Source organism: Zonotrichia albicollis, chromosome 15 (genome assembly GCF_047830755.1).
Source record: "Zonotrichia albicollis isolate bZonAlb1 chromosome 15, bZonAlb1.hap1, whole genome shotgun sequence".
Taxonomy (NCBI): Eukaryota; Metazoa; Chordata; class Aves; order Passeriformes; family Passerellidae; genus Zonotrichia; species Zonotrichia albicollis.
The window spans coordinates 3,123,492-3,138,193 of NC_133833.1; the positions used below are offsets into that span (position 1 = coordinate 3,123,492).

The 14,702-nt window shown below is 45.1% G+C and overlaps 1 protein-coding gene across 2 annotated transcripts; it reads right to left on the minus strand.

Moving 5' to 3' along the window:
* Positions 1 to 2,516: 2,516 nt before the first annotated feature.
* On the minus strand, positions 2,517 to 5,923 carry DRD1 (dopamine receptor D1). 2 transcript variants are annotated; one of them, XM_074552463.1, is made up of 2 exons: positions 4,717 to 5,923; positions 2,517 to 4,039 (listed from the first exon to the last, which is right to left on the minus strand). In XM_074552463.1, exon 2 carries the CDS (start codon positions 3,981 to 3,983, stop codon positions 2,622 to 2,624), a length of 1,362 nt encoding a protein of 453 aa, XP_074408564.1. In that variant the 5' UTR covers positions 3,984 to 4,039; positions 4,717 to 5,923; the 3' UTR covers positions 2,517 to 2,621. The 2 variants fall into 2 exon arrangements, with proteins under 2 accessions (XP_074408564.1, XP_014126684.2); XM_014271209.3 differs by having other exon boundaries at positions 2,517 to 3,991; positions 4,717 to 5,921.
* Between the last annotated feature and the right edge of the window lie 8,779 nt (positions 5,924 to 14,702).

The window sequence follows — 14,702 nt, forward strand, 5'->3', positions numbered from 1 at the left end:
CAATAAAAGGCAACCGAAAGGCTCTGGTAGTAATGGGAGGAAAGGCAGGGAGGACAGGTAGAGGCACTTGCTGGGAAGAAAACAAAGGGTAAATGGGATGTGTTGGTAAGTGAGGATCAAGGCCAATTCATGTTATTTGAAAATGTATTGAAGGAAAAGGAGCCAGAAGCAAAAATTAGTTAAGTCAAATGAGAGATAAAACAATAAAATAAAGTCATCCAAGTGTCTCCTCAGCCTCTCACACCTAGGGGACACTCCCAGCAGCAACAGCACTTCACCAAACTTCACAGAACCCCCTGAAACTCAGATCCTTCTGCAAGCAGGGAGGTTCTCTGACAGCTCCTGGTCAAGCAGAGCAAACATTTATTACAGAGTACAAATCATCACCTATGAACTCCTGCAAAAACAGCACCTTGCTTTACACACTCTCCTTAAATCATATTTTGTATTTTGCCTATATATCAGACTGCTGGGAGTTTTGAGAATAAGCAAGAAACCACAGAACCTCCTCTTTGGCCTGGGTACTTTTTAAGAAATGAAGTAATTCCTCAAAAGTACCCCCAAAAAATCAGGCATTAGGAAGGACATTTTCCCCAAAGAGCCCATTCACTATGCTGTTACTCCAAGGCAAAATTAATCTTTTAAATAAAAGTCACCAGTAGGGCAAGCTTTACACATTGAAAGCAGAGAGTGGCTGTTTCCAAATTGCTTTTACTGCTTTCAAATCCTAGTTTAGAGCAGGAGCTCAGTGGTCTCTAGTGAGGAGATTTTCCTCTGCTTTGAACAGAAATTCCCATCTGCCTCATGGGTGTGATCCCAAATAAGGGCAAATGGGAAAATAAAAGAACCATCCTTCCCTTTAACACAATCAATACAACTGCAAAAACCAGCATGTATTTAATAAATGCAATGTAGATTGCTTTATTTGACCTTCTGTTCACAAAATAATTTTATTATATGTATGAAAGCAGCATACAGGCAATAAAATTATGAAAACATTCACAATACATAAATACACAGACCTGATGCAGGATGTATATAGTTTGTTAGACTTTAAATTTTTTTTTTCCTCTCAGTTCTCTTTTCCTGACAACACATTTCTTTTGATATATGTTACGAAAAAGTTGCTCCAAAGGGTATTTTCTCCCATTTAGAAAAGAAATGGATTCCTTTGAATGCTGCTGAATATTAACACCCAATGTTCCTGTTGCTAATGCTCACTGATTGCTTTTGGCATTACAGAGGGAAAGCAGCAGGGAAGGACAGTGGCAAAGTAGCAGGATTTTTTAATTAAACATTGGCAACTTTTTTGGAGTTCGCAGGAGGGTTTCGAGATGGAGGCTGCAGTTCCAGCCGGATTTAGAAATGTTTTAATCCCAAATGGTAATGAGGCCACAATTCCTTTCTAGATTGGAGTATTGACATGGCAATCTCTAAACTGTGATGTCCTCCCAGCTGCCATTGTAACCCAGTGTGTTTGTTCAGAAAAGATACCCAAGACTTGAAATAAGAAAAGTCTGAGAAAGCTGTTTATCTTACATAAATACAAAACACTATATACTAAGAATTGTTATCTAAGAAGCTTTCCTTCCCAAATTGGATTCTTCTTAAGGTTGTAGTCATATTTAAGGTATTTACAGATCCACAAACTTGACATTCTAGCAAAGTCTCTGTAACATGAAACTTTTTAAAAATAAATAGCAGCAATTTCTTTTATTTCTATAAGGGAAGAAAATTCGCAACTCAGTCAACTCTGGTCCTATCTTTTGAAAGAAATCCCACTTAAAAATAAAAAAAGCCCACAAGCAAACCAACTCCACACAGCATCAGTTCTGTTGATTCCTTCATTTCTTGCTGAGCTCCTTAACACTGCTCCATTCCCCTCACCAGCTCTCCAGACTATCAGAGCTTGTAATAAAGTGCTGACTGGTTGACTGGTCAAAATGCAGTTATGACACTCCAAAAATATCCCATTATTTAAACATCTTAAATAACATAAATAAAGCTAGATCTGTTGTAACATATGAAAAATATCAATTTAAAACAATAAATAAATAAAACCAGTATCAACATATTACCTCCCAAAGCTTTAAAAATAACCATTCTCGTTATAAGGCTCAATTATTTGTCAGAAATAATTTTAAGAAGGCATCAACCTACCTTTACAATCCCTCAGTCATTAATTAGGACCTGTTAACACCCACTATCACAAGACAAAGCAATCTTTTAACTTCTAGTAAACATTAATCTTTAAATACTCAACATTTATCTTTTGCCTCACTTTTACCTAGAAATTGGTTCCTCTGTACAGAGAAGAAGCAACATTTTCTTTGTAACTGCACTGTATCTAAATTTGTAGATTTGTAGATTTTCCTCAGGGTGAACAGTACAGTTTAACATCCTTTTTTATAACCAATTTCCAGTATTTTTTTCTGTTTATTGTTTGAAATGTTAAATTTGCTCTGAATGCCAGGAAAATTAATTCTGGGCTTGGTGTAAATGTGCATTTTTCTCCCTTAGAGCTTAGGTTCTTACCAAAAAAATCTCGTATATCTTTTTTTTTCCCAAAAAAAGATTATTACAATATACACCATTAGGTCTTGCTGAGTAAACCTTACTGTTCAGGTTTTATGCTGCCCATTCTGTGTAATGGGATTGATCTTTTCCAAAGAAACATCAGCTTCGTAATCCAAGATACCCGACAGTGCTGGAGACATTTTCTCCAAGGTCTTTGCCAGTTCACCCTCCTCGTCTTCCTTTTTAAGAGGTTCTTCTTCCGGGCAGATAATGGAGTGTGGGATCAGATAAACCAGGTTGGACTCTTTGGGGCTGGAGCCTTTGGGCTCGTGCTGGCTGGAGAAGACCACGGCCCCGTTGTTGTTGATGCTGACAGTCTCGATGGCATTGCCAGCCAGGGGGCAGAGCCTGTAGCAGCCCAGCAAGGTGGAGAATGCCTTGCGGAAATCGGCGTTGAAGGCATAGATGATGGGGTTCAGGGAAGAATTGGCCCATCCAAACCATATAAAAACATCAAAGGTGGTGGAATTAATGCAGAAAGCCTCTGCCCCCTTGGAGGGCTGGGTGGGCTCGCAGAAGGGAATCATGCAGTTCAACACAAAAAATGGCAACCAGCAGCACACAAACACCCCCATGATCACTGAGAGGGTCTTTAACACCTTGGTTTCCCTCTTGAAGGACATTTTGAAGTTGCTCTCTGGCTGCTGGCAGTCCATGCTGCTCCTGTTGCCACCCGGGTTGTGGCAGTTCTTGGCATGCACTGCTGCTCTCTCCAGAGCCGAGATGCGCCGGATTTGCTTCTGAGCAATCCGGTATATCCTGGTGTAGGTGACTATCATGATGGCCACGGGGATGTAGAAGCTAATTAGAGAAGAGGAGATGGCATACATCCTGTTTAGGCTAGAATCACAGTTGTCCATGGTTACACCTTCTAAGCTGGCGTTGAAGTCCAAAAAGCTCGTGGTCGTAGCCTTGTGCCAGTTGAGCTGCACTGGGATGAAGGAGATCAGCACGGACAAAGTCCACGCCACGCTGATCATGATGAAGGCTGCCTTGGGGGTCATCTTCCTCTCGTACCTAAACGGGCTGGAGATGGCCCAGTATCTGTCCACGCTAATGACACAGAGGTTTAAGATGGAGGCTGTTGAGCACATAATATCAAAGGCCACCCAGATGTTGCAAAATGAACCAAAAGGCCAGAAACCGGCGATCTCGGCCACAGCTTTCCAAGGCATGACCAAAACTGCCACTAAGAGATCGGACACGGCCAAGGAGATGACAAAGAAGTTGGTGACCTTGGACCTGAGGTGGCGAAAGCGAATGACAGCTGCGCAGACCAGCGTGTTCCCCAGCAGCGTGGAGAGGATCAGCAGCGAGAGGAAGCAGCCCGTGAGGATCCGAAAGGAAGAGGAGTCCCTTTCCACCAGCAGCCCTTCCCCGTCCATAGTGGTGTCGTTCCAAGTCATTGTTTCTCCTGAGGGAAAATCATATCATGATTTTCATGACGACATCAACTCCTCTCCTTGCAGAGATCACAGAGATCAGATGGCCATTAATTACTCATCACCAAACAGAGCAAAGGTCTTTTCCTACAGTCCCTTAGCCCCCAGACAGACCTCACCCTCTTTGAATCATCCTAACAACATCCTGAAAGCTCTGTGGGCAGGAACTGAAAATGCACAAACACAGTCCACCCTACAAACAGAGGGTTTTTAGCAATCCCTTCAGAGACACAGTGCACCACCCCTGCATGGAGTAGCCTAACTCAGACAGCTCACCTGTGAGTGTTCTGCTGCCGTCCTCTGCAAACACACCCCACACACAGCAAAGCAATCACTTTTCCATGCTTGCATCTATTCCCACTTAAATAGACTATTGATCGAGTGTTTCCAGTGTCCACTGCACCAGCCCTTCATATTTACTGAAGCGTATCAGACAAGATGCCTTTTCTCTGGTTCTCTAAATGTCTCACTGATGAAACACTCCATCCTTCCTCCTCACTACATTCCTGTTATAAAATGCACCAGTTCTCACTCTGTTTCTTGGCAGTATCAGAAAGCAAACCTTCACTTTGTTTCAAACTGTTTTACATTTCCAAGACAAAATAAATAAACATACAGTAGGTGTGTTTTAAACGTTTTCAGCAAGAAGTAGCTCAGGTTATTTAGCCTGACTTAAACAAGAAATGCTGGCTCCTACCTTTCACCTCTGATTCCCTGTTTGCTCTGGGATGCAGGGCCGTCTCTCCTCCTCTTTTAGTTTTGGAATTGCATAGCAAATCTTATATACAAAACCAGCACAGGAACACTGCATTGCATCGTGCATGTGGGTTTTTTTCCCTGAAAGTGCAAACTGGCAGGGGAGAAGTAAGAGTTGGACCACCAGGAGTTATTTTTCAGGGGAGCAGCAGGTCTGTGCCATCGGACCGTGCGTGACGGACCCTGCTGGTGCGTGCCCGGCTCCCTCCATCCCACGGCCCCTGCCGATCACTCTGCAAACTTTGTTGGCCGGATCAGTCCCAGTCGCGCTTTGTACATCCCGCTGAGGCGGCACATCAGGGCAAATCATCCCAGCAAAAGGCACGGTATTCCCAACGCTGGCAAGAGCCGATTAGCAGTTTTTCCCTCGGTCGTTTGCCGGATGGAGAAAGAGGCGAGAGGAGGAGGAGAAGGACCCGAGTGACCTTCCCTCGGCCACCACGCCGGCGATGCCCGCAGTGGGTTCCTCTCCCAGCAGGAACGAGTCGCTTTAACACTCCGCTGCCAAGTTATAGCTCTCCATAACTACTCCGGAATAATCCCACCTCCTGCTCAGCGGGGCCGCGCTCCAGGGATCGGGTCCAGCTCTCACCATGCTGTTTCCCTCTCGGAAAGGCGCAGGCGGAGGCAGCTCCTCACACTCTCCCGCTGCCCGCCCCGGGCCGCGCATCTCCCGGCTGCTTCCTTCTGCCCGGGGCAGGGCTCGGCAGCATCGCCCCTCCAGGAACGCTCTGTCTGCCCGGCGACTCCTTCCTAAAGGATTAACACAAGGGAATGACAGGCATGGAGGCACGCAGCGGGCAAAAAGCCACCCCCCTTCTCCTCCTCTAACATCTTCTGTCGGGCGCCGCTTCTTCTGGGGAACAACGTCCCGGGCAGCCGGGGCCGGAGGCAGAGCGGGGCTCCGGCAGCGCCTCCCGCCGAGTTTAGCGCAGCCGGGGTTACTTTGCCCGAGCCCGGTGCGCTGCTGCGGACCGTGAGTACCGGCCCCGCTCCCCCGCGACGGGCGATGCTCGGGAGGGGCCGCGGGGCGAGGCGGCGCCACCGGGGCAGCGGAGAGAGCCCGGAACCCGCTCGGGAGCCGCTCTGGGCGCGGCGGGGCAGCGGCCGGGGCTGGGGGCTCGGCCGGGGCAGCGCTCCGTGCGCCGCCCCCCGCCTGGCGCAGCCCCCGGCTCCCGGCGCAGCCGCGGCCGCCGGGCTCCCTCTCCTGGGCGGAGCGGGTGGGCACGGAGCGGGACAGCGTCCCACGGTGCTCCCAGCCCGGCACGGAGCGGGGACAGCGTCCCACGGTGCTCCCAGCCCGGCACGGAGCGGGGACAGCGTCCCACGGCGTTCCCAGCCCGGCCCCGGGGCTGGCACCGCCGCATCCTGCAGGCAGGGAGCGGGGAAAAGCCACGGACAGCTCCCGAGTGCATCGTGCGGGACACAAACACTGCCCCGAGGGCACGGAAAGCCCGTCCGAGCACACCCAAAACCTCCAAAAACCTCTTGGCAAACTCTCCCCCGCCCCGCTCGGGAGTGAGCACCAAAACCGGAGCGGTTGTTACTCAAATATTTCTGTTTACAAAAGGGTCTTTCCTTGCTTACCTTAGCTGCAACTGGCAGGGAAAGATGAGCATGCTGGTTTGCACAGGAATCTTACCCCCCAAAAAAACAGGAGATAAATACAAAAGAATCACATTTGTGCTAGAAGAACAAATACTCTTAATAAGTTGTCAACATAAATTCTGTGGAGTCCAGCACTTGTGAAGTTGCTTTTGAGGCATCTATCTCTCATAATGTCACTTAAAGCAGACACAGTGCTAAGCTAACCTTGACTAGTTAACTGAAACACTTGTTTTCCTTTCCCCTTCTCTTACTTTTTTTATAAATTTTAACTGCTTCTCACCAAGTTCTCATCCCGCCCTCCCCCTGCTCATTATCCTGTCCTTTAATCATCATTCATCCCCAGAGGAGGGTGAAAATAGACAAGAAAATGAATCCTGTGCTGTTTGGTAATAGAGATCTCTAATGAAACTCACTGTGAGTTTTCTTTTTCTATTTTCAAGATCCTTTTTCTATTGTCTCCTGTTCTTAAAGCTCCACACAGGTTTAGTGCATGATAAGTATTTGCTGCAAAGGCAGCACGTTCCTGCTTTTCCATAGAAACCCTGGGCTGGAGGAAACATCGCCTGCAGAAGAAGCCACTGAACACACTTGATTTTATTTGCAATAACTTCCAGAGGCTCTTCTAAATTGACTTTCAACCACAGCCATCCTGGATTATTCCAGGAGAAATCACAAGTTGCAATCACCCAAAAAGCAAGATTTTTTGAGGCATATTGGAGAGAAATACCGAGGTACACATTGCAGAGGAGAGAGAAGTCTGCTCTCAAGCATCTGCTTATCAGCTCACCCAGTGAACTCTTCAGTTCGTTTTTACCAGGGAGTGGCCTTTCCTGGGGGAGAGGCTGGGCTCAGCACTGGAAGAACCTAATGCTGCTGACATTGAGTGAGGGTTTCACTTGAATCTGACATTTAAAGAATCCTTTTGGATCACTACTCACAGCAGCTTGTAAGGCACTCACAGCCCTTATTTTCCTGGCAATTCAAGCATCAGTTTCAGAAGCCAGAGCCTTCCTCCTGTCTCTCCCCTAAGTTTGTGTGCCCAGCCCAGGGGTGAATGTGAGGTCTGGCTCAGCCCTGACTGCAAAGCCCCTTCAGCAGTTTCAAACACCAGCATTCATCCAGGGCACCCTGCTGAACTCATTTGTCACTTCTGCTAATTTATGAGCTTTTAAAACTTTCATGACTTGACAGCCATTCCCAGGTGAGGAACAAAAGTGAAATCCACTAAAACCTCTATAATTATTTAGGCAAATTTAATGCTGGGATTAGGCAGCAGTTTGCCACAGCTCTGGGAGCCAGTTATACGAGTGCTGGGTCATTTTTCCTTTTGCTGCTCTCTGACCAAGCTGTCCCCAGCCAGTGTGAGCAGAATCAGCTCTGGTCCAGCTCTGGGCTTGCCTGAAACTCTCAGCAACAGGATGATGGTGCAGGTGTTTCCTGGAGATTCAGAAAATAGCACAGAGCTTGTTAAATTCTCCCTGGGTACCCACATAAAACAGCTGCTTAACTTTATTTAATGTTTTTCAATCACTACTGGCTGCTGCTGGAATCAAAGCAATGGGCAGCAAAGGAGAGATTTTGTGTCTCTATTCCCACCTGCTCCTCCCAGGAGATGCTGGTTGGACAAGGCCCTACTTGGTCCTTATGAAGACTTAAAAATATAAACACTGAGTAGCACTTTGATTCAAATAATCTTAATTGAAGCAGAAATTGGCTACTGGAAGGCCAAGTCTGAGCTGAACAAAGCCCAGATCTCGCATTCAGAGATGGACATTCTTTAATCTAAACAGTGCACACACTAGACATGGAGAAAGCTTAGCTGAATTTACAAAATATATTGTAGTATGTGGATACAAACTGTACTCACATCACCCTCAGGAGGACTTTTCATGTCTGCAAGAATGGAATTTACTAAACAAGAAATCAGCTGAGGCATATTCTCAAAAATAATGTCTAAAAGAGCTGTCAGATTTGTAAATAACTGGTAATACTAATAAACTGAAATAAATTTAGCCTCAACATAACCTTCTTGGAAAAGTCAAGGGTTCCTGGAAACCAAACAAAACACTGAAGTCTTTTAAAGATCAATATTTCTATTTGTTTAAATATTTAAACAAATATTTCTATTTGTTTAAATAGAAATAATGTTGTGCATTCCATGAGGAAAACCACAGTAGTGACTACAAAATCACAGAGCAAAAACCACTGCTAACATCTCCAAGGATCTCAAGCTCACTCTTGAATGATAAAGATCCATCAGCAGGGAGAAAGGATCAGTGAGAGAAATTATTTCTAGTCCCCAAAGGCAGACAACAAGAGACCTAAATATTCAGTATTTGAGTGTGGGCACTGGTTTTTTTTTGACTCTACATTATAGTCACTGTAGCTGGCCCTCAGTGCCTGGCAGATTCAGCAGGGCTGATCTCAAAAAGGACATCAGTGCTCAAAAACCACACCAGCACATGATGACTTGTGAACTATTTTTCCAGTGGCAGCCACAGAGCATCCCTTGTCATCAGGTCACTGGTGAAGTATGTGAGGAAATTTGAACACTGGCAGCGAAAAGGAAAATCAAAAAAAGCCCAGAGAGAAGCACCATGTATGAAAGTCTGAATTTAAATCACTCATTTGAGAGGGCTCATTCAGGCTGGACACAGAGGGTAGAGGAAACCTAAAATTTCCCCCTTTTTCTTTCTGGGATTTCCATCTGCCAGAGACACAGGACATGAGAGGGTAGTGCAGGAGGGTATAAAAGGCAAGGATTTGCTTTTATTTGCTGCTCCCCGGGATCTGGAGCTCATGCACTGGTGCAGGGTGCTCAGGGGGCAGGACCAGGCGCTGCTGCTCCCCTGGCATCATCTCCCCTCTCAGGCACTGATGCATCAGCAGAGCCTCGCCCCCAGCCAGGAGAGCCCTGGGCCACAGCAGATGGAACCTGCAGGAAGGATTTCTGCTCTGCACGAGATCAGGGAGCCTCTCAAAAGGCAGCCTCGTGTCACCCACAGGCTTTAGGAGTGCTGGAAACCATCCTCTGATTGTTCCATCTTCCCCTCCCAGCCCTCTCCTGTTCATAGCCTGTTCAAGCTCTGTTCCCCTTTCCCTCCCTCCCCAGTGATCCCTCTCTGCATCTCCCTGGAGTTCCCCCCACCAGATTTTACAACAAAATGGCTTTTTTTGGAGAGATGAGGAAGACAGGAAAGAAAGAGGAGCACCAAACCTGCTGCCAGGGGTGCAAGCAGAAGCTGTCACCTGCACATTGCCCAGCCCCAGGAGCTGTGGGTAATTTAAACTCAGTGTGATGCTGCCAATAACTGTGTTATTCAATCTGCAGAGCTCATGCAGTGACTTTTTATGGGGTTTTTCCAGTTCCACCCACTCACTCCCACAGGATCAGAGAAGGAAAATTTTCCCACAAGGAATACTTGGAGTGACCTTCCTCTTGCAGCTCAACCTGCTCTGCCAATCCAAAGGCCATTTACCGGATCTTAAATCACCCTGGAAATCACTCAAGCAGGGAAACCTAAAATTTCCCCCCTTTTCCTTCTGGGATTTCCATCTGCCAGAGATATGGGGCAGGAGAGGGATTACTGCCCTGCCAACACTTCCCTCCAGAGTGGGTAGAGAGCCAAACTGCAGAGGATGATGAGAATAAATTATAGCTGAGAGGAGAGCTCCAAGGAAAGGAAAATGCATCCTCCAACTGCCTCATCCCTGCGGCACAGAACGGTGCCAGGGAATCCACAGCAAACTAACAGGATTCTTTCTTTAAAACCTAATCTACACCAACAAATTGTGCAATACCTCAAAATTTCTGATCATTTCACTGACAAGTGTAGAGACTGGATGTAATCCTGTAATTTTATATCCTAGTCCATGTATATAAAAGCTTTAGCTGATTGCTAAGGGCCTACTATGTGAAATGGCTCATAAAGTAGTAAGTCAGCACAAAAATACAGAGTGGGCCATTGCCTCTCAATTTAGGCTTTATTTGCATATGCATATTTTTACTACTATACAGCTTTAATTCTTTCACTCCACACTGGACATTTTAGGCCCTCAGAAAAAAAAAAAAAAAAAAAAAAAAAAAAAAACCTGAATATGTGAATCAAAAGAAAAGTCACAGAGAAAATGACAGCACTTTTCATGTTAAAGATGGCTTTGACATATTAATTAGCATCTCAGAGATGAAATAAAGCCAGCGATACCGAATGATTCATTAGAATGAAATTAATCTGAGGAATAATTAACTCTGAGGGGATGGAGAAAAAGAATACAAATAGATATATTAGCAGCAAAACTCTTCACCAATGAGCATGACAGTGATTGCTAGCAGCAGTGGATGAGACTGCAGATAATACCATTTTCTCAGCAGATGGCTTGGTAGGTGGCACTCTCCCTCCTAAGCTGCTCTTACAGATTTACTCCTGAGCTGTGTGCCAGCATCAAATAGATCCTTACCCATATTCCAGCCCAGCCCCTGATTGATGGATGGAGAAGAAATGTTTAACAGAACTATTTAACAGCAGATTTGTTGGTTTTCTGGTGCAGGACGTGATGATGAAGTGTGTGCTCGGTACCCACAGCAAGTAGACAATAGTTTGCTTTACATTTGGTTATTAAATTCACATTATTACACATCCAGCGTGGTCAGGCTCCACAGCCCTGCCACTGGCAGGCTACAAATCCTTGAATTAAAGATAACTAAACTAAAACTTACCAAAAAAATAGAAGCATTACTTCTTGCTCCTAGTGAAGAGTGTCACCATCATTTCAGAGCTGCACCACAGGAGCCACAGGAGCCCAGCCAGGTGCCCACAGAGCACAGCAGGTCCAGCCACAGCACACAGGGTCAGTCCAGCAAGGACCAGAGCTCTCCAAATGTGCCGTTCCTGCAGCTCTGCTGTCTCAGGCAGCATTTTCCACCTGCAGCTCCCCACACAGCCCTGCTGTTGCTGCAATGTTGCAGTTCCACCTTCAAATACTGGGATTAAACTCCTTTCCAACGCTCCTTGTCAAAGTCAAACCACATAATCTGGGCTTGACAGTGGTCAGAAACATCCCACCAAGCTCAATAAAACACTGGAACAATATTTCAAACAAAAATCTGTACCAAGGTCTAAGCCTTGGGCTGCTTCACTCCTCCTGATGTGACCTCCATTCACACTTTTGAAAAACCCTGTGATCCAACTGCCCCAAACCATGATGCTATCCCAAATCCACTCTCCCCCTTGTTCACCTGGATCTGTTATCCTGTTCCAGCTTCTCTGCCTGGCCCACCACATCAGGCAGAACTCTTTCTTCCCCCTAACATGAGTAACTTGTCCCTCTTTGCATCCTGCTTTGACGTCCTTGGCTTTTCCCTGCCCTGTTGCTGAGTCAGACTCTAACAGGCCGTACTTTCCCAGGCTGGAAACGTTCCCTGAGCTTCATCATCCACTTGTCAACATCTGTCCCAAGGTCAGGGGCCTTCCAAGGCAGCCAATTCTTCCTGCTCCCTTCCCACAAAGCTCATCAGAGCTCAGCTCCACCAAGACAGGCATCCAGAGCCTCTTCTCAGTCCATCAAACCAGCCCTCTCCATTTAGGAGAGGCTAAAAGTTACAGGTCCCATGTCAGTAGAAAGTTCCCTGATGCTTTCCAGTAATTGTGTACTATTTATGGGAATTCCCTTCTGCTCTTTAGAAATCTCCCACAGCTTTCCAAGAGCTGTGCATTTCCTTCAAGGATTTCTCCACTGCCTTATAGCAATTCCTCCTCACTTCATACAAAATTCCCTCCAGCTTCCTGGGAATTTGTAGGAAACTTTTTCAGAACTCACATTTTGCTTTCCTGGAGTTCTTTTACAGTTTTCTAAGAATCCAATTTTCCTTTCTAAGGATTTCCCATAATTTTTCTATGAGTTCCCTGTAGTTTTCCTGGACTTTTCTGTGTTTTTCTAGACATTTTCCATACCTTTCCAAGAATTTCCTGCCTCTATGAATCTCTCACTTCTCCCTAGGTATTTCTGTCAGCTTTCAGTTGTATCCACCAGGTTGTGGCCTAGTGTCAAGGGTTTTTCCATATTGGTTGTGTATCTGCATGTTGTGATGTGCCCAGTTGTCCTCTGGTGTCCTGTTTTGTCATAGGTGACAGATTTTGTCATTGGTGTGCTGACATACCTTGTTCTCATATTTTTATGAATATGTTTTTATTTAAAAAAATATTTTTTTATTAAAATATTATTTTTATTAATAAAGCCACAGAAAAGGCTCAGGAGGTGAAAGTAAAAGGATTAATCAATATCTGGTCCCTAGATGCTGATGAGAAAAAAATGTCAGGTCTGTTTGAAGGTGCTGTGAGAGCTGGCATGGATCTTTCATGGCACCAATGGTCCCACATGAGACATTTATAAATAAAATAGCCACATCATAGAGGAAATGGCTTCCTAATCCCTTTGAAAGGCTGGTTTATTCCTTTAAACACAGCTTTATGTCCCTTCTAAATGCAGATTGGCTTTTCATCTTCATTCCCTTCCATTCTTATCCAATATAACTGTGCATCTAGAGAAAGAGGAAAACTGAGTATGCATTAATTTAGTTTGGCACAGTAGAGCATGAGTAACCTGGAACTGAGTTCAAATATTGCAGATGGAGCCAAAGCATTTAAGTGATTTTGTAAGTAACACTCTATCAGCTTATATAAGAGTTTCATTACAATTTATATTGCCAAGAAATGTTGTGTTACTTGCCTGTTTGATCAAATTTCCCAAGATAATCGTTTATTCCTTATCAGCTGAGACTGGGAAGACAGGGTGGTGGCATTTGATGCACTGCCACAGACTCACAGAAATCACTGGCTCATTTACAAAAACAATCCTTGAACTCTCTCAGTGTGCACCAACGCCCCAGTCTGAAGTTTGGATCTTCTACATAAAATTAATGCATTTTACGTCAGGAAAGCACAGGAAATGCTGGGTATACGTGGTTCACCTTGCCCAGCATTCTGCTCCTGAGAGCAAAACCCAGCACAGAGCCTTCACAGGCACCTCCCATCGAGTGCTGATGAATCATTCCCAGAAATGTGCTGCTTTCTTCTGGCAAAGCCCTGATAACAGCCAGCTTGGTGCCAAGGCCAGCTCCTGACATCCTATTCCTGATCCAGCTGCTGAAAACAGCCCAGATCCCTGCATGTGCCTTTGGGAACATCATCACATCATTCCCCACTATTTTTTTGATGGAGCAGAGAAGTCTTGACATCTCTCACATTTCCCTTCATTCTGCACTGTTTTCAACCCGGGGTTTGAAATTCCTGGTCCTGCAGTGCCACTTACTGGACACTTCTGTTCATAAAAGCATGTGCAGCAGATCTTCATTTACTCAGTTGATTCTCAGGGCTAATTTGAAATGGAGAAAAAACATAAAATACACCAATGTTCATTTAGGAATACGGGAAAGCAAATACAATAAAGCTTGTTTCTTAGATGAGGCAGTAATTGTGGAGGAACAGAAATCCTCCTTTTCTGGTCAGTGTAGGGAAGAATTTGCCCTGTAATAGTCTGGGAATTCTTCCAGGTGGAAACATGCAGATGGTCAAATTTATCCCTAGTTCAACAAATGTGCATGGTAGTTTGCAAGATTTATTAATATATCCCTTGAGAAATAAGGCAACTGCAAGGAATGCTTCAAAAGGAGCTGGGGGAGTGGTTTATTTCATTTATCCAGACATACATTTTTAATAGAGACAAAAACATTTTAGTGTGAAAATTAGTGCAGATGAATAAAGACAGAGTCAGAGGTCAGATATTCTCTGTGACTGCACACATTCCTCCATTTTCCTTTCAGTTTGTAGCTCATGAGTAGCTGCTGGTGATTGCTCAGAGCCATCTTGAGCTTCTCGGGAATCATGGCAAAATATCAGATTTGTTACTCAGCAATGGGAGAAATGACTCGTCCAGTGAAAGAGAAGCTATGTAGCTGCTCAAAACCATCTGCACTGAGCACACAGCAAACTATTAACTCTTGCAGCTTTGCATGTAGTGACTCAGAGAAAGAATTTAGGCATTCATATACCCACATTAAATACTCCGCAAGCAGAATTTCAATTGTGATGTGAAGAAAAGTCCACATGTGGTTTTAAATCAGATTAACAAATTGGTATCTTTGGGATACAAGGAATTATTACAGGCAGAAAACATTAGTCCTCAGAATGCAAACCATACAAAACAACCCCAGTTATACCCAACAAAAAATTCATTTATTTCTCTGCACAACATCCAGCTGTTTCCATTTCCTGAACAAGGTGTTTTTCCTGCTCAGTCATTGCCATGTTTTTTAACAATAAG

Coding starts and splice junctions, on each gene's coding strand:
- DRD1 (XM_074552463.1), bottom strand. CDS start 3,983: ATGACTTGGAACGACACCACTATGGACGGGGAAGGGCTGCTGGTGGAA.